General features: G+C 44.3%; 1 protein-coding gene across 1 annotated transcript; it reads left to right on the top strand.

The window, feature by feature from the left end:
* On the top strand, nucleotides 1–26893 carry ugl (ureidoglycolate lyase). The gene is made up of 17 exons (XM_085414581.1): nucleotides 1–164; nucleotides 263–722; nucleotides 1500–1539; nucleotides 3055–3179; nucleotides 3251–3469; nucleotides 4062–4152; nucleotides 4771–4847; nucleotides 5026–5136; nucleotides 5222–5281; nucleotides 5952–6108; nucleotides 8222–8420; nucleotides 16821–16899; nucleotides 16992–17084; nucleotides 17435–17507; nucleotides 17595–17662; nucleotides 20306–20430; nucleotides 25761–26893. Exons 4-17 carry the CDS (start codon nucleotides 3063–3065, stop codon nucleotides 25924–25926), a joined length of 1635 nt encoding a protein of 544 aa, XP_085270707.1. The 5' UTR covers nucleotides 1–164; nucleotides 263–722; nucleotides 1500–1539; nucleotides 3055–3062; the 3' UTR covers nucleotides 25927–26893.
* The last annotated feature ends 835 nt before the right edge of the window (nucleotides 26894–27728 follow it).

Genomic DNA, 27728 nt, shown 5'->3' on the forward strand with positions numbered 1-27728 from the left:
GTTACGCTGTATCCATATGAATGACCCACCCTGTACAAAGTCCTTATTTAATGTGTGCAAGGTGACGAGAGGAAATGGGGCAAACCTGAGAATGAAGAAAAGGGCGAATGCATTACAACAGAATGAGAATGAGGACACCCCTCTAACCCTACGTTATGGAAAAGGTGAGTGTTGTTCATGATGTGCTCCTTTTGTAAAACCGTATTTTCACCTTTGAAATGTGTGTTTTTGACATTGATGGTGCATCTGCTTTTCTTTGTAGCACCTTTTATGGTTCACCTCCCTTCCAGGCTGCTATTTGATTCAAATGGGTTGGTGTGTTTTTTGATTTGTATTGTATGTTTTCCCTGCGCACTTACTACAAGAAGGAAGGCATTTCCCCCAACTTACAGAGTGCCTCAGTACTGTCCAGCAAAAACAGATAACATCCAGATAACATGAGTGTTGTTCTTTATACTTGACCCACTACATGCCAAACTCAAGAGTAACTGTCCAGTCTGTCCAGAAAAACCACAGTTTTGCTCATTACACATAAATAACATTGTTCATTTGAGCATGTGACTGAATAGTGTTTACTGTATGTTTGACTGGCTGCATGCTGAATTTCCACTTGTAGTTAAGGACTTTCAACTCTGAATACAAACAACTGTGTTGCTGTTTAACTAGTCGTCAAAGCAAAGTCCACGTCTGTGGAGTGAGCAGAGCACCGTCACTGCACGTCTGTGAGTACTCCTTTATTCTGCAGCTAAACAGACATGCACCGTACTGAATGTAGCTTTACGAGCAAAACGGCTGCAGCGATGGAGAGATGTTATTATGGAGTTTGAACAGCTTCATGAGATGTGCAGCAGCTGTATCTTGGTGCAGCATTTCCAGCTGGGATTACTGTGCTGTAGGCTGCACAGTAATCCAACGTGTCTGTTTTTGAAATGAAATGATTATTTTTCTCAGAACTGCATAGTGTGTAAAATATTGTGTTATTATTTCATCAACAAAAATGAAGCCAAAATCAAATAACTGAGAAACTTGTTATGGTGCTGGGTCCTTTACCCTCTTCTACCATTAACCTTTACTCTTGTATTTGTGTTTATTATTGTATGTTTCTGCTTAATTAGTTCTTTCTTCTGGTCATTTTGAGTGTTTTATTTTAGCTTTTCCCCTCACGCTTTTATGCTTGGTTTTAATTCTGTCTCCTTATATAACTAATTATTGCTAATTGTTTGAGTTAAGTCCCAGAGGCTCAGTCTTCCTGTCCTACTGTCTTCTGTGTGTTGTTAATTCTCTGTTTCCGTTGCTCTTTTTGTTACTTCCTGATTTATTTTGGTAGCTTCTGTCTCATTTGTCTTCTTGGATTAATTCCAGCAGCATCTCATTATTCTGGTTTCCCTCATGTGTACATTTACAGCCTCAGTCCTCCCTTTCTTCTCGTGTTGTAAAGTTATTTTGTTTGTATCTTTTCTGTCAGTCAAAAAATTTCGTTTGTTGTTCTCTTTTCACAGACTCAGAGTTTCGGGAACTTTGCATTCAGCCAAAACAAAGGTTTGTGTTTAGTTTACAACTGTCTGCTGGTGATGGTCTCATCTTATCTCATCTCATCTCATCTCATCTCATCTCATCTCATCTCATCTCATCTCATCTCATCTCATCTCATCTCATCTCATCTCATCTCATCTCTTCTCTTCTCTTCTCTTCTCATCTTTAAATAAAATCCAAGTGAATAATGAACATGATGAACAGCTGCAGAGCTACAAGCTGAAATGTTGACAAACCCTGTTTGGTCTTTTTCTGGTCGTACTGCCGTGGACTTTGATAGCATGTTAAACGAGTCTCAGATGTAACTCTTTTTGATGTTATAGAGGTTGTCACACTTAACGATAATTCATTCATCAACTGGATTTGATAAGGACCTGGCTGCTACTTTCATTACTTTTCATCAAACGTTTTTTGAATTCTTCAACTGACCGTGCAGCAAAGATCCACCTGGTGCTCCTGCCCCACACAAATGTGTGACTGTGACTGTGCTGCTGTCCAAGCAGTCAAAGGTGGAGCTGTTGCTGAGGAAGGAGAGTCTACAGAGCCTGATGAACCAAGAGATAAAGCACAAACATGATATGGTCTCAACAAATTAACGTGACAAACGTTTCTTCCTGCGGTCTGGAGAAATATGAGATCATTCTGTTCTGACGTTTGCTGTTTCACAGTATTTGGCCCAGAGACTCATACAGTGTTCCTACAACTGGCAAAACAAAGCCAGGACCTGGTCACCATCATTAAACTGCTGCTTCATTGAAATATTTCATCCTGACCTGAAACCTTTCCAGGTTCTGTTTTGAGTGCCTGCCACATAGTTTGTGCCAGAAACCATTAACATAATCTATGAAATTCACAGGTAGTTCATCTGAGACCCCTGATTCTGCAGCACTGCTAAAGGTCCTCATGCCTTTGACCAAACACCAAGTAATTAGGGTTAAACCTCGTGCTCTGCCAACAGAAGCCATCGTAAACCTTGCTTGCAGTCACCTTTCATTTCTGTGCCACCTTGTGGAGCCCACTTATGAAGCAGTGCGTCCCTCTACAGAAAATATGCAGACGCTGCACTTCTGACTTCACTAAGCTGCACTCTGTCAAAAAGTACTTAGTAGCATCAGCACACTGTGCTTGAACTAGCTGTTGCTGGGAAACTGAAAAATGTTCAGTAATATTTAATCTGGTTCTGTACACAAAGACTTTATGCAGCGGGTTACAAGGAGTGGTTACTCTCAGCCCCACAAACAAGCGCACACACTGAGCGGCGTCCTGAGAAAAGGATAACACCGAAGCCAAAACGGATTCTTTGCTCCTGTCACAGATTGTTTTCACAGGCTGCCATGTTATCTTTACCTTTGAGTGATACAAATATATCTGTACAGTAATAACCTTTCTTGCTGCTTAAATGACTAGACAACAGACTGTTTACTGGTCTGCATTTTAACTGGCAACACCACCTTTCTTTATGGGGGGGGGGGAATCCCAGGGACGTTTCGAATGGTGCTGAATACAAACCTTTTTGTCCAGTGTCCAGTATGGAGCTGTGTCCTTCTCCTTTAGGCCTGGAAAAAGAATGTGCAACTCTTTTTACCACTGACTCCCTCCACTTCCTGCATGAGCTGATTTCCACATTTGATGAGGAGGTGGACGAGGTAGGACAGCCAAAAAACCTCTTTGTGAATAAACGAAGGACTTGTTTGAGTCAGGGTGATTCTCTCTTCAGATTCTACAGCTGAGAGTGTCTAAAAAGGCCCAGCTGGATCTCACAGGTGATCTGCCAAGCTTCCTGGAAAGTACCAGACACATCAGGAGAGACCCAGACTGGAAGGTCCTTCCCGTCCCCTCAAGGCTCCAAAAGAGACATGTAGATATTGGAGACTTGGCACCCTGCGATACTGAGCACTTCATTAAAGCTCTTCTGTCACCAGCACAAGGCATACAGGTGCTACACAGGTGCAATAATGCAGAGCTAAAGGTGTAATGTTCACTGCTAACACTGGGTTTGCTCATGTCAGTGTGTTTTGTGTTGGTTTCAGCATTATCAAACTCACAATTCCAAAAAAGGTCAGACTTGTAAATACAAACAGCATGTAATGATTTGCTAATTTCATAAACCTGTTTTACTGACAACAGAACATGAAGTGTTTAAAACAACAGAATTTACCATCTGTAGGATCATAGTTGCTCAACAGTCCTTGGTCTTCTTTGGTCACACATTAGGTGTTTTACATTGGTGAAATTTATTTATTTGGTTGTTTCAAACAGGTGAATAAAATGGGGAGGAGTTAGCTGAACCAGAACCAACACCCTCGCTAGATTAGTTTCCTCTTAGACCGTTTAATCGAATGTCTGCCAACCAGTTTGAACACTGTTCACCTCCCAGCTGCACAGTCTGGGTTTGTTAAAAAACCGAATTCTTAATATTGATTTTTTATAATCATGTCTGACATCGTTACCTAAATTTATATATTAATGTTGTTTCTTCTGAGTCATTGCTGACTTTTTTCTTACAGAGCTCTTTTTGGTTTCTGCAGGTTGACTTTGATGATGGAAACTGCCCGACGTATTACAACCAGATCAAAGGCATTTACAATGTTTTTAAAGCAGTGCATAACCTGTTTCCCAGTAAGAGCTCTACTTCACCTTTATCTTCAGTTTACTCTGAGAGACACAGTCCGTACAATCTTAGTAAAAAGAAAGAACATTATATTGTCTTTACTCGTCTGCCTTCACATACATATGAGCTTGAGTGACAGCCAGGCTTAATCCATAGGGTTTAATATGATATCTTTCTACACTGTGCAGCTTCACCTCTTTTGGGAAGAACTTCTAGAAGGTTTAGGAGTATATTTATGGGAATATGTTACCGTTCTTCCAAAAACACATTTGTGAGAAGGAGCAAATCTGAACGTGAATTTTAGAGGTCTGTAGCTGCTGTCTTTGCAGAAAGTTGGTGACTTCTGCACACTATGGGCCACATGACCCGGGCTACCACTTTGTTTCTGTTGTTCTCGTCCACTCCTACTTTGATATAAGACTTGAATGTGGAATATTTAGCAGCAAGGAAATGTGTCCTTCATCCTCTCACTGTGCTGGAATTCCCTGAGCTCCTGAGAGTAACCCTTTGACTTTTTTACATTGAGGTTTTAACTTGTAAATCCGTAGAAAAATCCTTTAAAAAAGCTGTTTTTATTTTTACCATGTTTTCTCATAAGCTATTCCTCTGGCGTCCTTCGTCTGCAGATGTTCCACATGTATCTCAGGCTCCCGTGCTGATGCTGCGTCCCCGTGCGTGGAATATGGTGGAGCACAACATGATGGTAGTATTGAATTTTCATCAGTTTGTTACAGTGGTTGTTTTGTTGGAAGCAATCGAATGTGGTCTGAATACATAGACATAAGGGGCACAAATTCACTGAAATAACAGAAGTGGTACTAAGGATCATATACATGAAAGGACTGGTGAGGAAAACAACACGTGTGCTTTTCTGTGGTCAGGTGGAGGGGAAAGAAGCTCCTGGCCCGCTCTTTGACTTTGGGCTCCTCATGTTTCACTGTGGAAAGGCACTGTTCGAACACAAGAGTGGACCCTTTTTCTACCTGTCCAAAGTAACACACGTGCAAACCTACATATGTTCAAACATGCTGATGATTTCATTTATCTGGGTTTGCACTGTTATCCTTTGTTCTGTAGGTGGAGGGCTACATGGAGGCCAGACTCTGGAACAAAATATTTGTTTGGACACAGCAGAAGGTTTGCACTGTTTTTGGTCTTTATGTATAAACTTGTTTTTGTACTATGCCTTGTGTTTCTGGCTTGTAGCCGCTGTGCACTGGCCCTACAAGCACTGACAGCAGCCTAACACCGGCCTGCCACCTACCTTCCCTGTGCTCTCATGCACCTTGTAGAAGAGAGTTTAATGTGGAAGAAGTGGTTGATAAAGACTAACAAACAAAAGAGAAAAAAGATGGAGCTGAAAAGCTAAAAGCTCCTTTATCCTTTAACCTCAGGCCCTCTACAAGAGGCCGAGGTGAACTGAAGGCCATGTGCAGCATCTTCGGTGTTTCTGGGACTTCTCTGGACAGACACATGTCATTCCTGGGATCTACTGAACCCCAGGAACTGTGTACCAAGTATATATAACAGTTATATATAGGTATATAGAATTATGTTGAATCTGAAAACACATCAGATCTCAAAACGCAGGCTGTTAGTGCAACATACTCTTTGACTAACCAATGCACTCTCCTCTCCAGTAGCCTGGTGTAAACTGTCCAAAGCGTGATCCTTCTGTTCTTGTCCCAGTGTTACAGGGACATGCTAGCCAGGACAGTACCACAACAGTTAGAGCCTAAAGGGACTGGATGCATTGTTGACTGCTTCTATACGTATCTGACTGAATCCATGTCTCACATGTGTCTAGCTGGGTCTTCCTCTGGGCAGCATCAAGGCCACAGTGCTGATTGAAAATGTGTTAGCAGCCTTTGAGATGGAGGAGATTCTCTATGAGCTGCAAGAGCATTCAGCAGGACTCAACTGTGGCATCTGGGATTACTCAGCCTCCTTTGTCAATAAGTTTGGTGAGTTGAAAATTCTAGATTGTAGTCTGTGAAAAATCTGGACCCCACGCAGCGTTCAGGTGACTGTTTTCTGTTTCTTTTATTTAACACACAGAAATGTTTCTTTGTGGTTTGGCACCGAGGTCTTTTACAGGCAGTCAGCTTTGCATCTGACTCCACACTCTGAGGTCTCTAGTCTCAGGTCCCTGGCGTTACTAAAAGGAAGGAGACCTCGTTAGCACAACACCTGCCTCATCAGCCTTTCCTGCGCTGCCCCTTGAGCCCCCAGCACCACCCCTCCATGGCAGCAGAGCCAGAGACCACACCGCCTCACTGAGGCCGGGGCCGCATCCGGCCAAACCTAGACCCGTCAGTCAAAGGGCTGAGGGAACCGCCTAACCTCCTTTTTGGTCTTGGGATGGGGCAGGATCCAATGGCAGCCATGTCCTGCGCCTGTGGGCGCACCTGCACGCCTCACAAGTGGTAGCCCAAATGCCTGGGGCAGCTCCAGCACTGCAAACAACAGAGGGGCTAGCCAGCACTCTCAATTTCATTCATCCTTGTGAATGAACTTATGGACTTTTAAGTCTTATTGAGCTGCTCCACCAGCCCGTCACTCTGAGGATGGTAGCCGCTGGTCTGAACAGATTTAATGCCCCCTAATTTATACACCTCTTTTAGTGTGTGAGACATGAATGATGGGTGCTGGTCAGTCAGTATCTCTTTCAGGATGCCGGCCAGGAGATGAACTGAAACAGTGCCTGCAGCACACTCTTTGCAGAAATGGTGTGCAGTGGCAATGCTTCTGGATATCGCGTTAATAATACACCAGAGCTAATACAAAGTGATAGCCACTTGCACTCTGGTGATGGCCCGATTAAGTCCATACCTAAGCGTTTAAATGGGATCGCCCTTAATCGCAGTGAGTGCAAAGGCGTTTTTGCAATGGCCGGCTGGCTAACCAACTGACATTCGGGGGTGGATGTGGGAGTGGGAAAGAACGCCCCACTCTGCTCCTTCTGCCATGGCTGCCAGGTGGACAGCCAGGGTGAGCGCAGCCTCCAGGCTCGCTGACCAATGGCAGTGGAACCGGGCAGCCTCTCCACGAACTGCTTGACCTTTGCCAACACATGGGCCTCACCCTCTGATGGCTCAGGCTGCAGCCACCTCATCACATCATGCAATTTCCAGGCCCACGTGAATGGCCGGTCATCCCCCTTCATCTGGCTGGCCCAGAACCACCAGCAATGATCTTCCAGGCGATCCAGCACAGCCGGACAGATGTCCCAGAAGTTACCTCGTGAGGCTGGTGGCAGGCGGTGCCGTCTGGTCCTCCCCTGACAACAGCGGCAGCAGCCGCGGTGCACCACTCTGCTGCAGGCCACTGGCGCACCTCCCCTGTGGCCCAGAATGCCTTCAGGAAAACCTGTGGGTCATCACCTTTCCCCATCCAGTGCACAGTCACCTCCAGAGCAAGGGGGGGCAGCAACGGGGTCACCCTGACCATCCGCTCCAGCACCTGCATCTGCCCGTCAGCCTTTTTCCGCAGCTTGTGCAGCTGATCCTTCTGGGCAGCTGCCTGCTCGCGTTGCATGGCCACTATCTCTGCCAGCATCTGGGCCAGCAACTAAATCGGCTGCGCGGGCGGCGTGGCCTGAGGGTCGGACTGTGAAAAGTCTGGACACACAGAAATGTTTCTTTGTGGTTTGGCACGAGGCCTTTTCCAGACAGTCAGCTTTGCAGCTCTCTCGTCTCAGGTCCCCTGCACCACCCCTCCACTGCAGCAGAGCTAGAGACCACACCCCTGTCATTTTAGGTTTTTTCCTTCATTTCTGCACCAATTCTTGTGAAACCACAGATCTTCTACTGAAATTCAGCTGATTTCCATATTGATATTAAAGCCATAGTACTTCAGATAATATAATAATCTTGATATTATGTTTCCAATCTAAATCTGACTACAAAATAATATTTTAGATTTCCTTTTAGTCAATATTCCTGGGACTTAAGAGTTAAACCGCAGCCTAGTGGAAACTTTAGTAACTCTTAACAGTCCAGCAACTTTTCACAGTACATAAAGTGTACAACAAAGAACATGATCAAAAAGTCAAACTGAATTGAAGAAGTTCTCCAGGTCATCGACCAGCCTTCCTGTTGCCTGACCGCCATAAATACGTGAACATGGAGAAGCATTTTCTGCGCAGCTACATGGATCTGTTGGTTAAGACATGTCATCGGCGAGGAGCACTGGCCACTGGAGGCATGGCTGCCCTGCTGCTGCCTGAAGACCCACTCAGTGACACCTACAGGAGAGTGTTGGCTTCTGTCACAAGGTAGAAATATCTCCCATTAGATACTTGCATGCTCACAGCCTGAACATGCAGGCTTGTACATAGACTGTATGTGAAAAAGTGTTTTTCAGTTTCTAAATAAACGTGTTTATTATTTAGGGGAAAAAATCAATCCTACATGGCCCTGTGTAAAAAAAATAATTCCCCCCTGTGTTGTACAGAAGACTTGCCCCAGCTAAGGTCACTGTTCATGACTCCACCATAAGAAATAGCAAAACTGGCCTGCATGGCAGATTTCTAAAACGAAGACCACAGCTGAGCAAAAGGAACATAAAGGCTCGTCTCAGTTCAGGAAACATTCTGATGATCCCCAAGACTTCTGGGACGTCTGGGAACATACTCTGTGGACTGACGAGACAAAAGTTAACTTTTTGGTAGATGCGTGTCCCGTGACATCTGGCGTAACTGTAACAGAGCATTTCGGAAAAGGAACACCATAGCAACAGTAAAATATGGTGGTGGTGGTAGTATGATGGTCTGGGGCTGTGGCTTGCTGTGGTAAATGGAGCCATGAATTCTGCTGTCTACTAAAACATCCTGAAGGAGAAAGCCCGGCCATCTGTTTGTGATTTCAACTTAAAGTGCAGTTGGTCCTGCAGCAAGAGAATGGTCCACCTCTGAATGGCTCAAGGAAAACAAAATAAAGACTTTGGTGTGGCCTAGTCAAAGTCCTGACCTGAATCCAATTGATATGCTTAGGTTATATGACCTTAAACAGGTGGTTCATGTTTGAAAACCCTCAAATGTGGCTGAAATACAACAATTTTATGAAGACGAGTGGGTCAGAATTCCTCCAATGCACTATGAAAGACTCATAGCCGGTGTTGGGGAGTAGCAGAATACATGTACCACCGTTACGTAGTTAAAATACAAACTATGAGTAACTGTATTCTGTTACAGTTACCGTTTAAAAAGGTGGTATTCAGAATACAGTTACTTCGTTGAAATAAAGGGATTACACGGCGGTCTTTTCCTGTTTCATATGTTCGGCTATGCCCTCTCTGTTTTCGGTTCCACGCTGGTGGAAACCCAAACAAAACAGGCATTAAGAGGCTCTAATGTCTGTGACTCAATCTCGCCGCCCATGTCACCACTGCTTGCAGCAGCATAATGACGTGAAGAAATACGTTAAAGAATTATTCACAAAAATGATTTAATATGAAGGCAGAGTGTTACAGGCATCGCCCTAAAGCATGCAGCCTGATGGGCAGTGTAGTCCGTGCTGCAGGGAGAATGGACTGCCATACCCGTCATGTGTCTGTGAGCGAAGGAGGGAGAAAAAGGAAAAGTACGAGCTGTCACCGAGCAGAAACGGGAGCTGGAAGCAAGTAAATATAATAATAACCACTGCAGCCAAGAAGAGAGCCTGACGAGCCCAGTTGTAAGTAAGCTGTTAAGACTCGACTGTACGCTGTGTTCCTGTTTTCCTCTGAAACAATAAGTTCTGTTGGAGCAGCCTTTCAACGCCTCTTTCTAAAACTTGACCCAGACAACAAAGTAAAGCTAGTTTTCGGCTATAAGCCCGACACGAACCCGACGTATTAGCCAGAGGTCCCTTTACTACGGTTCGGAGCCTTTATATACCTATTCACACAGGGACATGTAGGTTTGGACTTATCCCCTTAAAAATAAACACATAGTTCTTGCGTGTTATCTTTGTCTAATATTTAAATTTGTTTGATCCACACAGCGTCAGAAATATACATAAAGCATCAAAACTATATGCACCCCACTAATATTTGATTAGCAATGACAAATTACTCCTTGACTAGATGCTTGTTTTTAGCCATCAACAAGCTCCTGGCATTGTTTTTGCTAGATACCTGACCATTCTCCTTGGCAGAATTGGTAGAGTTTAAATGATTTGGTTTCCTGGTTTATAAGGATAAGCGTAGTCTACACATTTTCAGTAGTGTTGAAGTTGGGGCTTTGGGAAGGCCAATCCAGAAGTGTACAGTCCATTTCTAAAACTGCAGATTCCAGGATCAAATCAAATCAAATCAAATCACTTTTATTGTCACATCACATGTGCAGGCACACTGGCACAGCACATGCGAGTGAAATTCTTGTGTGCGAGCCCCACAAGCAACAGAGATGTGCAAACACAACAACACAAACGAGCAAAATACAAGAATGGCCAACCTGAAACTAATAAATATATGTACAATATATAATAGTGTATGCATTTCTGGATGTGTATACTAAATATTTTCCTACGTGTGTGTGTGTGTGTGTGTGTGTGTGTGTGTGTGTGTGTGTGTGTGTGTGTGTGTGTGTGTGTGTATGTATACACATTTTTACAAATTAAATAGTAAAAAAAATAAAATAAAATAATAATAATAATAATAATAATAAAATATATAAAATATACAGAGTTGAATATGTGCAAAACAAGTGGCATTTATATACAGTGTGGAGTGCATAATGTTAAAGTTCCAGTAGTGAAGCTGAGGTGTCTATGACGTGTTCAGCAGTCTGATGGCCTGGTGGAAGAAGCTGTCTCTCAGTCTGCTGGTACGGGACCGGATGCTGCAGAACCTCCTTCCTGATGGAAGCAGTCTGAACAGTTTATGGCTGGGGTGACTGGAGTCCTTGATGATCCTCCCCGCTTTCCTCAGGCACCGCTTCCTGTAGATGTCTTGGAGGGAGGGAAGCTCACCTCCAATTATCCGTTCAGAGCACCGCACTACTCGCTGGAGAGCTTTGCAGTTGTAGGCGGTGCTGTTGCCATACCAGGTGGTGATGCATCCAGTGAGGATGCTCTCAATGGCACAGTGATAGAAGGTCCTGAGGATGCGGGGGCTCATGCCGAATCTTTTCAGTCTCCTGAGAAAGAAGAGGCGCTGCTGGGCCTTCTTCACTGTTTTGTTTGTGTGTACTGACCACGTAAGATCCTCAGCCAGGTGTACTCCAAGGAACCGGAAGCTGCTCACTCTCTCCACAGCAGCGCCGTTGATGGTGATGGGGGTGTGTACTTCTCTGCACCTCCGGAAGTCCACTATCAACTCCTTTGTCTTTGCGACGTTGAGGGTGAGATGGTTGTCTTGACACCAGTGGGTCAGGGCGCTGTCCTCCTCCCTGTAAGCCGTCTCATCACCGTTGGTGATAAGACCCACCACTGTAGTGTCGTCCGCAAACTTCACGATGATGTTGGAGTTGTTAGTGGCTGTGCAGTCGTAGGTGTAGAGTGAGTACAGGAGAGGGCTCAGTACACACCCCTGTGGAGCACCAGTGTTCAGTGTGATGGGGGATGAGGTGATGCTGCCCAGTCTGACCACTTGGCGTCTGTCAGACAGGAAGCTAAGGATCCAGCTGCAGAGGGAGCTGCTCAGTCCTAGATCCTGCAGTTTCCTGTCCAGCTTCGAGGGAACGATGGTATTGAATGCTGAGCTGTAATCTACAAACAGCATCCTCACATACGTGTCTCTCTTCTCCAGGTGTGACAGGGCAGTGTGTAGTGTCAGGGCTATGGCATCATCAGTGGACCTGTTGTGGCGGTATGCGAACTGTAGAGGGTCCAGTGAGTCGGGTAGTGCAGAGCAGATGAAGTCCCTGACCAGCTTCTCGAAGCATTTGCTTACGATGGGGGTCAGGGCTACAGGTCGCCAGTCGTTCAATGAGGAGATGGTGGAGGATTTGGGTACAGGGACGATGGTGGCCATTTTGAAGCAGGCTGGGACTACAGACAGAGAGAGGGAAAGGTTGAAGATGTGCGTGAACACTCCAGCTAGCTGAGCCGCGCATGACCTGAGGACGCGGCCGGGAATCCCGTCCGGACCAGTAGCTTTGCGTGCGTTCACCTTCCTGAAGCACTTCCGCACATCCTCCTCAGACACAGTGTGCGCACTGACGTCATCCGCGGTGCGCACACTGTCCGGTCTCATGGTGTTCGCTGTGTCGAATCTAGCGTAGAATACGTTTAGATCCTCACACAGAGAGGCCGTGGTCTGCGGTGTGCTGGTTTTCCCTCTAAAGTCTGTGATCGTGTTTAGTCCCTGCCACATACTCCGAGGGTTGTCAAACTGTTGTTCCACCCTGTCCCTGTACTCACGTTTGGCTGCTTTGATCGTCTTCCGGAGTTGGTAATGTGCGTGTTTGTAGTCCGATGTGTTCGCGGAGGCAAAGGCGGTGTTCCGTGCCGCCAGTGCCGCGCGAACATCTCCGTTAATCCAGGATCATCAATTGAAACAATTGTACATAAAAATACATTTTGGGGTGTGTCCCCACTTTGCCAAGGTCTGAAAGAAGACCCAAACTGCCACCCTTATATGAGAGAAAATGTGTTAGGATGTTCAGGAACAACCCAGGAACCACCAAGCTTACCTAGAAATGAAACACCAGTGTCACTGAAACAACGAGGAGAAGAAGAAGTGGGTTAGCTTCACTAGGGTTAGGCTTAGCTTTCAAACCTAAGAATACTGCACCAGCTGCCAAGTATAGTGGCAGTACAGTCATGCTCTGAGACTGTTTTGCTGACAGTGGTACTGGTGGTACTGGGAGCCCACCATCAAAAGAGGATTTCACACCACCTCCTCCCACCACAACTCTTCATATTCATGAAGCAGATGTGAGGAAGCAGTTTAAGAGTCTGAATGCTCGGAAAGCTCCCGGCCCAGACGACGTGTCTCCTGCCACCCTCAGACACTGTGCAAACGAGCTGGCCCCAGTGTTTTCTGGCATTTTCAACTCCTCACTGCAGGCATGTCATGTGCCTGCCTGCTTCAAGTCCTCTACCATAATCCCTGTCCCCAAGAAACCTAGGATCACTGGACTAAATGACTACAGACCCGTGGCTCTGACATCTGTGGTCATGAAGTCATTTGAGCGCCTGGTTCTCTCCTATCTCAAGACCCTCACGACCCCCCTCCTGGACCCCCTGCAGTTTGCATATAGAGCCAACAGGTCTGTAGATGACGCCATCAACATGGCCCTACACTTCATCCTGCAGCATCTGGACTCCCCAGGAACCTACGCCAGGATCCTGTTTGTGGACTTCAGCTCTGCCTTCAACACCATCCTTCCAGACCATCTCCGAGGCAAGCTTTCCCAGATGAATGTGCCTGATCCCATCTGCCGGTGGATCACTGACTTCCTGACGGACAGGAAGCAGCATGTGAGGCTGGGGAAGAATGTCTCGGACTCTCGGACCATCAGCACCGGCTCCCCTCAGGGCTGTGTTCTTTCTCCTCTGCTCTTCTCCCTGTACACCAACTGCTGCACCTCCACCCACCAGTCTGTCAAGCTAATCAAGTTCGCAGATGACACCACCGTCATTGGGCTCATCTCGGACGGGGATGAGTCTGCCTACAGGAGGGAGGTTGAACGTCTGGTGTCCTGGTGCAGCCACAACAACCTGGTGCTGAATGCCCAGAAGACAGTGGAGATTATTGTGGACTTCAGGAAGCACACAGCCCCACTCCCCCCCATCATCCTGACTGACACCCCCATCACCTCTGTGGACTCATTCCGCTTCCTGGGTACCACCATCACCCAGGACCTGAAATGGGAGCCCACCATCACCTCCGTCATCAAGAAAGCCCAGCAGAGGATGTACTTCCTGAGGCAGCTGAAGAAATTCAACCTGCCAACACGGACGATGATGCAATTCTACACTGCAATCATCGAGTCCATCCTCACCTCCTCCATCACCGTGTGGTACGCTGGAGCCACTATCAGGGACAAACAGAGACTGCAGCGTGTTGTGTGCTCTGCTGAGAAGGTGATTGGCTGCAGACTCCCATCTCTGCAGGACCTGTACACCTCCAGGACATTGCGGCGTGCAGCTCGGATCTCAGCTGACCCTTCTCACCCTGGACACAGTCTGTTTGACCTGCTCCCCTCAGGCAGGAGGCTCCGGTCCATTCGCACCAGAACCTCTCGCCATAAGAACAGTTTCTTCCCCTCTGCTGTTGGACACATGAACAATAACCATATGACTGTTCCCACCACTAACACATGACCCTACGCTGTGTTCACTGCATCATTCCATGTTTGGCACTGATCACCACCTGCACTCATGTATATATCTTTCTACGTAGCACTCTTAATTCTTATTCTCATGTATATATCTCATGTATATCTCATGCACATATCTTTCCACGTAGCACTTTTAATTCTTATTCCTACTTTTATTTTTTCATGTCTATTTAAGTGCTATTTATGACACTATGTTTGCACTGAAGCACCGCAGCAATTTCCTAATGTTGTAAACCTGCTCAACATTTGGCAATAAAACCCTTTCTGATTCTGATTCTGATTCTGATTCTGGTGCACAGGGGATAGAATAATGAATAAAACAGTTTTCACTCTGAATTCTTCCATTTCACCTTAATCCAACAGCTGACAGTCAAAACCTGGAAATAACCGGGTGGTCCAATAGAACAACTTACTCATCTACACATCAGAACTGTGATGGGAACGGACAAAGCAGGCTAACATTAAGTTTGTGGAATGGCCTTCCCAATGCACCCACCTAGGCCTCATTGAAAATTTATGAACTATGCTTATTAGTCATATATGAAGCTAGAAATACACCAGAAGCTTGTGGATGGCTGCCAAAAGCTTCTGTTGAAGTACAACTTGCTAAAGCACATTTAAACAAATATTAATGGAAATCTATGAATACTTTTAACCCTGTATGTACTTCTGACACTCTGAGCCTCTGTGGATTTCTTTCAGTAGATGTCAGCAGGGTTGGGTCTGTCATGCTTGGTGCTGTGGCAGGCAGGATGCAGAGGGATGAACTTAAAGAAGCAGCTTTATTGTGCTGTGCAAAAGACACTCAAAAAATAAACTCACGAAAAACAAACTAGAAACTGGAAACTAAAAACTAAAACTTGGAACAGGGAGCCATGAGGGGAAACCAGAAACATGGAGAAACTCACAGCACATGGGTGTGGGAAGTGGAAAACACAGGGCGTAAATAGACAGAGAAGTAGCTGTCAGTGGCAGTGTCATGGTTGGTGGTCGACCACGTGGCCAACGGTACTTCACAGGGGCCCGGCAGAGGTGACGAACCTTCTCAGGGGGTTCACCCATCCAGCTCTGGTTTCTCTGGTCAGGCCTGCACAGGACTTGCAACAGGCTCCGGTGATGGGTGTCCCTCATGCTCAGGCAGCGAGGGACCGCCTGCCTTGACCTCTGCAGCAGGTGGTGGCATGAAGGCTGCAGGGGGCTGGACAGGCTCGGCTGATTCTCCAGCTGGCAAGGCTTTGGTCAGTGGTTGTTCATCGATGGGCATGCCACTTTGCATATTAATGACCCATCGTTCCTTCAGTGGGCTGGTTTCAGTCATTGTGCAAAAGTACTGTTTATAAGATTGAAACCTGCAGTCAGCTGAGACTGAAGACGTCACTTGGATGAGTGATGAAACACTTCTCCCACTGAAAACGTCCAGATGAACAGAATCAACCTTTTGGGATAAACATACAACATAAATACACAAGAGGGTGATGAGGGAGGAGGAAGAAGAAACATATGGGGAACACAGCTGAGGCAAATACACATAATGGCAAGAGAGGAGGAAAACTGAACACACTGAACATAGGATGTGACACTGTCAAACAAACAGGAAACACTAAGACACATTAAAAATACCAGTCAACATATACTGGTCAAATACACAGCTAGACACAGGCTGGGAGGAAGGAGCAGCCAGAAAAATCCACCCGACCTGTTCCAGACCCTGACAAGACCTCGACTTCTCCTTTGATTATGTACTGTAGTTAAGGTCTTCAAGTCCTCACAACCTTCTGAAATCACCTTGATGCAAACTCAACCACTCAAGTAAGGAAATCTCAGAAAGTCGATCCCATTTTAATCCCCAGTGGATTAAAATCCCAGTCATTTCATATCCAACGAACAGAGCCCACTTTGTGATTTCCTTATCTGGATAATTGCATGCATCAACTGAAATTGTAAAAGTCCCCTGGATGACTGACAGATGTTTCTCCCACAGAAAATAATACTTCCAGATGAACAGAATCAACTTCCTGGGATTCTGAAATTGTTCCAGAATTTGTAGATGGTGTTTTTTTATAGATTGGTGAACCTACCCCCATCTTTACTTCTTTACTTCTCCAGTACGTGCCATGTTACTGACATGTTGCCAGTTAGCCTGTGACTAAAATATGGGTTTCTGAGATTAGCAAATAGCATTTTATTTTTATTTACATTTTACAGTGTGTGTTTGTGTGTCAGTGTGCGTGGATAAGTGTGTGTGTATAACGTCTGTATTTGGTATATGTGCATTTTATTAAACTCAAGAAATGTTCATTATTGTTTTCCCCACAGGGTATAGCATATGAAAATATGACAATACATACAATCTGAATACATATTCAGTGATGTCCGCTGATCCAGTTGTGTTTTTCCACCTTTCAGGTTGAAGTTATTAGAGATTACTGCAGGTGTGGATGGTTTCATGGTATATGACCTAAATTTGGTTGAGCCCATGCAGAAAGTGAGCGCTGACACATATAAAGCTTTATATGCATATAAAGTTACAGTGATTGGCAAATGTGAAAGTGTGTGGCAATTCTTCATCTTTTCCAGCTCTTCAAGGGCCACACCGAAGGAGATAACCAGCTTGACCAGCTCCGAAATGACGTGACTGTATTTCCTGAAGACTTGCTATCCATGCCTTCAGTTAGTGGTTGCTCTTAGTGAACTGCAGAACACACCTCAAACTTTTAACAGTAATATTACAGTTAGCATTACATTTAATTGATTGAAATACATCAGATTTTAGTGTGGGTAGGAAGACTTCATCCAACAGGAAGAGGGAGGCTTTCACATCTAGATGATGTTAGGCATGAGTGAAAACATCCTCTATACCAGATGCATACGATATAGTTTTCTGTCCACAGAATAACCACTTTGCCTCATTTATTTTAGATGATGAATCAAACATTGTGTTCTTTTCCTAAAGATATTTAATTAGAATTATATATATAATATAATATATAAAACGTTTTGGTGTGCTGTATTCTTCGTAGGGAGGAGTCACGCTTAATGGTTTGAAGTATAACATTGCAGTTGGTGTGCTCTTTATTAATGCTTGGCTATCAGGTTTGTACTTTTATATTATCCATGGAAAAATGCTTAATGCACTAAATGCTATATACATGTATGTTGATACCATTTTGTGTTTCTAAGGTAAAGGCCACTTCTTCTACAAAGGCCAGGTTGAAGATTCTGCCACAGCAGAAATTTCTAGATCGCAGGTGAGTTCTCAAAGCGAGCACCACAGAGCATATGTTGCTGAGATTCATGTAGAGCTTGATCTACACCCACAAGTAATTAGTATTTAGCATATATTTAAATGTTTTTGACAATGTTGTTTGGGAAACAAGCACATTTCTTTTTTAAATTTGCTCTAATAGATACATATTTAACACAGTGACTAAGATGCACCCTGTAATTTGTTTGTTTGTTTGTTTTTGTTTTTCATTCAGTGTCATGTGGCATGCTTCTTTCTCCTTTTAGCGGCATTTTTTTTAAAGTATCACTGAATAGGTTTTGCTTGTGGGTTAATTACTTCATGTAGTCAGTGTTGGGAAGGTCACTTGTAAAAAAGTAGTTTGTAACATATTCCATGAAGTTACTTAATGTGAGTAACGTGTTCTGAATACTTTGGATTACTTGATATATTGTCATGCCTTTTACAGCTACATGAATGTACTATTGCTGTGTGACTTATTACTGTTACTGAAGGCTACCTGCAACCAAGCTAACATTGTTAGCTGAGGTTAGTTCATCGACTGCAGACTGTTAGACTTGGTGGAGTAACAGTAGGTGGACATTAGGTAAGGCTGCACTTTTTGCAGCGATCTCATACAGAAAACTGTTTCTGTATCAGTAATATGTTTTCTTTCTGTCTGCTTTCAGAACTGCACATGATTATTTGCAGCTAGCAGGTTGTAATGCTGCCTTCATTAATAGTAATAAATCACACAGCAGTAGTACATCCAAGATACTGAAGTGGCACGTAACCCAGGTAGTTACCACAACTAAAACAAGCTAGCTGCAGTAGGCTAATGTTAGTTTTTTTTAAAAAGAACGTACTTCCAGATGTTTCTTCAGGTTGGAGTCTTTTGACGCTGAGAGCAGCTTGGTTGCTGGCAAACAGAGTTTGCATTGCACGGTCAGATTTCATCCCTTTCTTCTTTAAATGTGAAGTGTGTCGGAATTTCCAAGTAAGAAATGCATTGCTGCCCGTGCACTGCTGGCTCTGTTGTGCTGGACATTGTTCTGGTGTTCCCCAGGGTTCTGTACTGGGCCCCAAACTATTTCTTATTTATAAAAATACATTTGTAAAGTATCTGATATATTAAAACTGGTTTTATTTTCAGATGACACAAATAGTTTTGTTCTGGGGTAATCTAATGGAACTGCTGGGTATAGTTTGACAGGAACAAACTATGTAAAACCAAAATGATGTTATTTGTAAATCCTCAATTAAAGTCAAAGTGCAGATTGATCTAGATTGTGTGGAAACTGAAAGACTTCATGAACATAAGGGTCTTGGTGTAATACTGGATACAAAATAAGCTGGAAATCTCATATAAAACATGTACAGAACAAAGTTTCAAGAAGCATTTCAATATTGAGTAAAGCAAAACACATTCTGGACCACAAATCACTCCACAGTCTTCACACTCACCGTTCACTGATTTCACCGTATTTGAATTACTGGGCACTCAGGTCTGGGTGGAAGTTTTTCTCAAATTTCAGCCTGTAAGATTCTGGCACTCATTAGTTGTTTTAAAGAGCAAATGTTCTTTGGCCAGTTTTTAGAAGGGCTGATTGAGAGGTGGAAAGACCGTCGCATACAGCTGCTCCATCTTCATCTCTTACACATGAATGCCTTTGACCTCAAACTGCTCCTGTTAACTCCACCTCCTTTATGCACACAGCTGTGGCTCCACTGTAGATGTACCTGTTTGAGGACGGAGATTTAGGCAGTGGGGCAAGATTACCAGCAACAGCACCCAGTTGAATTCCCTCTACAGGAGCTTGCTTACCAAACAACACCTTTCATCCAGCTTTGTGCACAGAGCTCCTTCAGCTATTTTATTCTTGACATTTAAGGATACAGGCACATGAAGTTTGTTAAGTGTGTAAGATTATCTTCCTATCAAACTTAAACTCCATCTACTCTAGTGTCCCCTGGGCTAGGGGTAACCTAGTCCTACTATGAAATGTAACTCCCCACTCTCAAGTAAAGGACAGCAATGCAGAAAAATTCAGGATGCCAGACAGCAGTGTGTTTGCTTCAGAGGTGAGCAATGCCAAAACAACAAAGATTTGAATAACAAATCTTCAAGGTCCATAAGCAATAACCAAGAAAAGAAAATCAACAAAAAACACTTCTCACTGCTACTAATCTGCTGCCAGCTGTTCTGTATGTACTGTGGATACGTATTTACAAACATTATTTAACTGCTGCCTCTGTGTTGGGTGCAGAGATGCAAAGTGGCTGTCAGCTGGAGGTTAACAGACCGCAGTCCATCCAATCATGCAATCCACATCTACCAACTTCCACCCAATAGAAGTGGAAGCTAATCCGCCGTCTCCACCTGTGTCACAGCATACACATAGACATGCACTCGTTCACACCATGGAAGAGGGGAAACTGCGTGCACCTCCACACACTCTGTCAGTGCGCTCCAGGGCAGCTGTGGCTACAATGTAGCTGCCATCACCAGGGTGTGAATGTGTGGATGTGTAAAGCGCTTTGGGGTCCTTAGGGACTAAGTAAAGCGCTATACAAATGCAGGCCATTTACCATTTAATGGGAGGAGCCAACTTAACATGAGCCGTGATCATAGATCATAAGACCATGTTTTGCTTTGTGTCTTTGTCAGGTGTGGCAGTGGGTCCGTCATCAGACCCGGCTGGAGGACGATGGCAGGGTGGTGAGCAGGCAGCTGGTGACTGACCTCATCAAGGAGCTCATCATGGACCTCAGTCCCCACTGTGGCTCTGTTAGGTAAGCAAATGCACCCTCTTTGAAGAGGATATGGTAGGTGAGTGGTTCCAGTGACATCCTTCATTGAAGAATACAATATATATGTTTAATGCCTTCTTAATGTAAATAATAATTAATTTTTAATTGACTGATGAATCCTGTGTCCCAGGATATTTGCACCAACTTTTTTGATTAAATGAGAGTTTTCACCATAATCTCAGCATGGAGAAGATTTGTCAAATTATGCTACTAATGCTTTTAAATGTCACAGAAAATGTGGAAAAAATGGAAAAGTGACAGATTTTTTTGGGATACCTTTCTATTGCTTCTTTTACTGCAGAAAGATTTAATGAAACCCGAGTTTGTCTTAGTCGCATGATTTCTTTTTTCTGTCATCCAATAATTTTTGTTGAGCCATAATCAACAAATATGCAGTTTGTTTCAAGAGTGTTGGTCAGGGCTGTGCAGAGATGTTTGAAGGGGGGTGCTCAAAGTTAAAAGGGGCACATAGAACCAGGCTGAATAACAACAAACCACATTCATCAGGACTCTAATATGGAACTGCATCACAGAGTCATCAGGTGGGGGCAATGCAAAGCAAACGTAGCCCATGTTTACCTGCTGGGGTGCAATGTTGCTGCTGCTCCTGCGGCTGATAGTGCTGCAGGGCAGGGTTATGTTGATCTGAGACTGTAGACATTAAAAAGTCCACAGGAGAGATGGTAGCTGATTAAGGAAGTGTTATAAAATAATAATAAAATGTAAAGATTGGTGTCAGCACTTTGAACCATAAGGCAACAGATTGAAAAACTGTGAGAAATAAAGTGAAACTGGAATATTAGTAGGGCAAAGGAAAGAGGTGGCCATAGTAGGGTAAGACTGTAACAAAAAATACATGCACATAGAACACACACAACACATACAGTATTCTCCAGAATACTGTATATACTATGGCCACAAGTTTGCATCCTGGTGCTCTGACATCAAGAGTGGGCATTGGTTAATAGTCATCAGGTCATCATGTGACTGATGCAAGCCAGGTCCTTTTATTTAGCTAAACTGTGATTAATTAGTTAAATGTTATTGTTGAGGTGCACTCCGAAATAAAGTAAAAAAGAAAAATGCTTGAAGAAAAAGGCACATGGAGCACCCATGTTCTTTTGATCCTCTTTTGCTAAAATTTGTTATATATATATATATATATATATATATATATATAAAAAAAAAACACCCAGCACGCCCCTGCGGGCGGTTTTTTATCCTTCAAGCTCGGTCCTCTACCAGAGGCCTGGGAGCTTGAGGGTCCTGCGCAGTATCTTAGCTGTTCCCAGGACTGCGCTCTTCTGGACAGAGATCTCCGATGTTATTCCCGGGATCTGCTGGAGCCACTCGCCTAGCTTGGGAGTCACCGCACCGAGTGCTCCGATTACCACGGGGACCACCGTTACCTTCACCCTCATCCTCTCGAGCTCTTCTCTGAGCCCTTGGTATTTCTCCAGCTTCTCGTGTTCCTTCTTCCTGATATTGCTGTCATTTGAACCGCTACATCGATCACTACGGCCGTCTGCTTCTGTTTGTCTACCACCACTATGTCCGGTTGGTTAGCCATCACCATTTTGTCCGTCTGTATGTGGAAGTCCCACAGGATCTTAGCTCGGTCATTCTCCACCACCCTTGGGGGCATCTCCCATTTTGACCTCGGGACTTCCAGGTTATACTCAGCACAGATGTTCCTGTACACTATGCCGGCCACTTGGTTATGGCGTTCCATGTATGCCTTGCCTGCTAGCATCTTGCACCCTGCTGTTATGTGCTGGATTGTCTCTGGGGCATCTTTACACAGCCTGCACCTGGGGTCTTGCCTGGTGTGATAGACCCCAGCCTCTATGGATCTTGTGCTCAGAGCTTGTTCTTGTGCTGCCATGATTAGTGCCTCTGTGCTGTCTTTCAGTCCAGCTTTGTCCAGCCACTGGTAGGATTTCTGGATATCAGCCACCCCCTCTATCTGCCGGTGGTACATACCGTGCAGGGGCCTGTCCTTCCATGATGGTTCCTCGTCTCCCTCCTCTTTCTTGGGTTTCTGCTGCCTGAGGTATTCACTGAGCACTCGGTCAGTTGGGGCCATCTTCCCAATGTATTCTTGGATGTTCGTTGTCTCATCCTGGACTGTGGTGCTGACACTCACCAGTCCCCGGCCCCCTTCCTTCCGCTTAGCGTACAGCCTCAGGGTGCTGGATTTGGGGTGAAACCCTCCATGCATGGTAAGGAGCTTCCTGGTCTTGATGTCAGTGGCTTCTATCTCCTCCTTTGGCCAGCCTATTATCCCAGCAGGGTACCTGATCACGGGCAGGGCGTACGTGTTGATGGCCCGGATCTTGTTCTTACCATTCAGCTGACAATATATATACATATATATATATACATATATATATATATATACATATATATATATATATATATATATATATATATATATATATATATATATATATATATATATTAGGGGTGTAGCGATACACAAAATTCACAGTTCGGTTCGATACTTTTTCTTTTTGTTTTTTTTTTCCTTTTTTGTGTCCCGTTTGGATCTTTAGCCATCAGAATTGTTGTCTTAAGGCCAAGAAAGATGCCAAGCGGATTTATTTTACGATATTTTTTGATATTTTTTCGATACAAAAAAATGTTCATGCCTTTTTAATTTGTCATTTATTAAAATTATAAATATATATTTTAACTCAAAAGTACAGTTTTTAAATCTAATGTTGCTGAAACAACAAAGTAATAAAATAATAAATCTATCTGATGGAGGAATCCCTCATCTTTGGAAAAGAGAGTGTATTACAGAGAAATGGCTCTTTCAAAATAAAAGCTATACTATACTCTTCTTCTGGGCTATATTCTCAGCAGCATATTAAACATATCAGGTCCCCATAAGAAGAATCCTGTGCTAACGGCTGTCTAAATGACTCGGGTAAAGTTTGTAGCATGCATGCTTGTTGTTTTTGTCTGCTTCCACTTGTCTTTGCACTAGGATGATGTCGGAGTAAATGTGCAGTCATATTCGTTGTGTTCCCACTAGTGCTGTCAGCGTTAATTTGAAATGACGTTAACGCCACAACACGGCAAATCTCCGTTAACGAGCTACCGCGGATCGCCCCGTGCGTGGGGCTGGACGGCATCAACATGTTCAAGTTCAAGTTCAAATTTTATTCGCCACATGCAGTGGCATTTTAGATTAGTTGCAATGGGAAAGTACAAGAGGAAAAAAAGAGACCTCTACTCATGCTGGGCTACAGGAGGACAGCATGAGAACAGGAAACAAAAAAACTCCTCTGCACAGAAAGCACATAAATGTCCACAGCACAACATTATAGAGCATGTGACCAGCAACAGAGGTGGGTAGGGGATGAGGAGTAACCCCAGGCAACACAGCAGCCATCCTGCCTGCGCCGACTCTCCAGCGCGGGCCCAGACCCGCCTCGTGTTCCCAGGAGGCAACAAGCATCGAAGGCATTGGAAGGGGAGGGGGGATGAGTGAGTGCTTATCAGTGTAAGTGTATATGTGTGTGCGTGTGTTCCGCGAGCGGGGAATTATATATATATATATATATATATATATATATATATATATATATATATATATATAAACACCCAGCACGCCCCTGCGGGCGGTTTATCCTTCAAGCTCGGGTCCTCTACCAGAGGCCTGGGAGCTTGAGGGTCCTGCGCAGTATCTTAGCTGTTCCCAGGACTGCGCTCTTCTGGACAGAGATCTCCGATGTTGTTCCCGGGATCTGCTGGAGCCACTCGCCTAGCTTGGGAGTCACCGCACCTAGTGCTCCGATTACCACGGGGACCACCGTTACCTTCACCCTCCACATCCTCTCGAGCTCTTCTCTGAGCCCTTGGTATTTCTCCAGCTTCTCGTGTTCCTTCTTCCTGATATTGCTGTCATTCGGAACCGCTACATCGATCACTACGGTCGTCTTCTTCTGTTTGTCTACCACCACTATGTCCGGTTGGTTAGCCACCACCATTTTGTCCGTCTGTATCTGGAAGTCCCACAGGATCTTAGCTCGGTCATTCTCCACCACCCTTGGGGGCATCTCCCATTTTGACCTCGGGACTTCCAGATTATACTCGGCACAGATGTTCCTGTATATATATATATATCTATATATATATATATCTGTCAAGATCTCTGTCTAAATAAATACATTTGGGTAAATTCCCAGTTGATTAAACATGCAACTATTTTTCAGTGTATTGATTGCACATTTTATTGTGCAACAGCTTTTGCACGACAAAACTCGATGGGTCAGTTGAGCTGTGCACCAGCTGTATAAGCACTGACAGCAGCCCATTGGTTAATTTTCAAATTCATGATGCATGTATAACCTTTTAGAGTTTTCACTGAAACACCACATCCATGACACCTATAATTTCTGAACATCCTTAATTTGCTTATGATGCAAACTCACCTTTTAGTTTTTGTTTTGTTTTTGTTTTGTTTTTGTTTGCTTTTTTGCAGTTACTTTGACACATACCACCTTCCTAAGCATTGTTGTAGACCACGTACACCCTTTCATGGAAACAGTTCCAATAGTCCATTTGGCTTAGGAAGGTTCTTAACTGAGAGACACGACCTGAAAGTATCTGTGTGGCGATCATGATTAAAGTTCCAATTCTCCAAATACTAAGGAAAGGAGCTTCAGTGCTTATTGCCTCCCTTAGCATAGGATGCACTAGACCAGGGGTGGGCAACTCCAGGCCTCGAGGGCCGGTGTCCCTGCAGGTTTTAGATGTGTCCTTGATCCAACACAGCTGATTTAAATGGCTAAATGACCTCCTCAACATGTCTTGAAGTTCTCCAGAGGCCTGGTAATGAACTAATCATGCGATTCAGGTGTGTTGACCCAGGGTGAGATCGAAAACCTGCAGGTTTTGGTTTTCCTAAACGTGCATGTTATAGCATATGTAAGATGATGTTTTCTTTTTCTTTTCTCGCTCTGATAAAATAGGGCGGCAGAGCAGGTCACCTAGCAGGTTGGTGGTTCGTTCCCCATCTGCATGCCAAATATCCTCGCACAAGACGCTAACACCAAGTTGCTCTCCGATGCATCCACCAGAATATGGATGTGTGTCAATTATAGACAGAAAACACTTATACAAGTGCACTGAAAATGTCTGAATCTGTGAGTGGGTGTTTGATGCAAGTTGTGTGCTCAGAGCAGCAAAGCACTATATAAAAACCAACCCATTTACCATTTATCGTTGCAAGATAGCTGCAACATTTCTGCCAGAGGGCAGTCTGAATAAGCTATTTTCAGGATTTTATCTTTCTTTTTCAGACAGAGGTTACACACAGCAGCAAACATGTTCCAGGAGGTGATCGCAAAGAGACATTTTCCAGACTTCATCACTACCTACCTGAACCAGGACCACACCTTCCTCAGCTCCCAGAACGCTGAACCCATGCAAGCTCTGGACAAAGACCTGAGGCGATCGAAACTGTGAAGCTGTGGCACTATATACCTCTGTGTGTGCTGGGGGGGATAGACACATCTGACAGCTCAGATATTTAAACCCTACTTGAGACTGTCCTTTAATGGGTCACTGAACCACTATTACCAGATGTTTCAGGTCAAACCATTATGAGCTATCGAGGTCATCAGATGCAAGATGTGAGTGGGGGTTGAGGCACCTGGGAAGGGATCTCAGAGCTGTAGTGTAGGTGGCACATGGTGTTATAAGCCCCCCTCTGTTTAAAGATGGCTGTTCATTAGGTTATCTAAGTTCTTTTGTTTATTAGATTCCCCTTGTGCTTTCAGCCCCTGTGGTAAGTCTCCTTTGTCCTTTATGTGTTTCATGTCTGCATGTCTTGTGTTGTCAAGTTCATGTTGTCGTGTCTGCGTCTCATTATGTTTCCTGTTTTATTTTGAAGAGGTCCTGTGTTCCTGTGTTCGATGTGTTTAGTTTTACGTTTCTCCTGTAACGTCGGTATGTGCATCTGTGTCAGCTGTTTCCCCATGTGTTCCCACTTCCCTCATTATCTTCCTGTGTGTATTTAGTCCGTGTGTTTTCAGGCTTTCCTTGTCTGATCGTCTGCAGTTTTTCCAGGCCATTCATGCTTCCATACCACATTGCAATGTTTAGAGCTTTGCTTGTCTGTTTTTCTATTCAGCGGGGTTTTTCATGGTTCATGTTTCCTTTCTAGTTTACCCAGTTTAGGACATTGTTTAGTTTTGCATTGTGTTCACCATTTTATTTTTGTACCTTTTCCTGCCTCAATAAAAAGCTCATCTTCAGTTAAAGTTGAGTTGTGGTATGACCTCACCTGGGTCCACTCTTCACACTTCACACAGTTTGCCCCGGCAGACTGGACAAAGGAGGATTCCTCCTTCAGTCCATCTGTGTTCTTGGTCTAAAATGCAGACAGTACAACTCTGTATCTAACCAATAAAGGACATTCTTGGATGTCAATGTTCACATTTGGACTGACTGTAATTTGTTATTATCAGCAGATCCTAAAAGCCTTTGTTAGGGTGCCTGGATCGTTGACCCAGTGTTTTGTGTTGATGGGTTTTTGAGTCTTGTTTAATCGTCACTGTTATGTTATCTAGTTGAGTTGATCTGTATTTCTAGTTGAGGCTGTTTGTTATTAGCTCTCGTCTCTGTGTCCTTCCCTCAGTGCTCGCCTGTGAAGTCTGTCGCCCTCCCTCTCCTCCCTCTGTTCCCTGTAGTCAGCCACAGTCTTAGTGTGTGTTTAATGTGTTTCTTGTTTTAGTCTCACAGTGTGCTGCCCTGTGTGTTCCATGTTCAGCTCTGTTTCCTCTATCTTGTGTTGATTTTGTCCTATATATTGCTACCGTATATTTATATAGCAGCAAATCACAATCCCTCACTGACCCTGATAAAGATAAGTGGAAGAGGATGGATTGGATTTATTGAACAGGCCCCGCTAGTTTAGAGACTTATTCCTCATGAAGAACGAAACCAAGACAGAACATCTTCAACCGCTCTTTAACTCGCTAACGAGGGAAGCCTTGGTCAGAACCAGGCAGTGGAGCAATGCTCATCACCTGTCTCTAGCCCAAATCTTTCAAAGAGCAGCTTCCTCGCAGCTGTTTATTGACATGACAGTTACAATACACAATAGTTTACAAGCACCTCCCACCGCAAACCCCCCCAATGGTTCTAAGACAAGGCACTGTGTGTGTGTGTGTGTGTGTGTGTGTGTGTGTGTGTGTGTGTGTGTGTGTGTGTGTGTGTGTGTGTCCTCCTGCTCACCAAAAGGATCATAAAAGCAGGAAGCTTAC

Source organism: Rhamphochromis longiceps, linkage group LG2, assembly GCF_057381845.1.
Source record: "Rhamphochromis longiceps isolate RC_006_pf linkage group LG2, R_longiceps_female_GT1.1, whole genome shotgun sequence".
NCBI classification, from domain to species: Eukaryota; Metazoa; Chordata; class Actinopteri; order Cichliformes; family Cichlidae; genus Rhamphochromis; species Rhamphochromis longiceps.

What these genes read in the sequence shown, in the direction of transcription:
- ugl (XM_085414581.1), top strand. Translation starts at nt 3,063, where the DNA reads ATGGAGCTGTGTCCTTCTCCTTTAGGCCTGGAAAAAGAATGTGCAACT. An exon ending in CTCCTTTGTCAATAAGTTTG is followed by an intron (nt 6,109 to 8,221) that starts GTGAGTTGAAAA and finishes GAAGTTCTCCAG; the next exon opens with GTCATCGACCAGCCTTCCTG. An exon ending in ACTTGCTATCCATGCCTTCA is followed by an intron (nt 17,085 to 17,434) that starts GTTAGTGGTTGC and finishes TATTCTTCGTAG; the next exon opens with GGAGGAGTCACGCTTAATGG.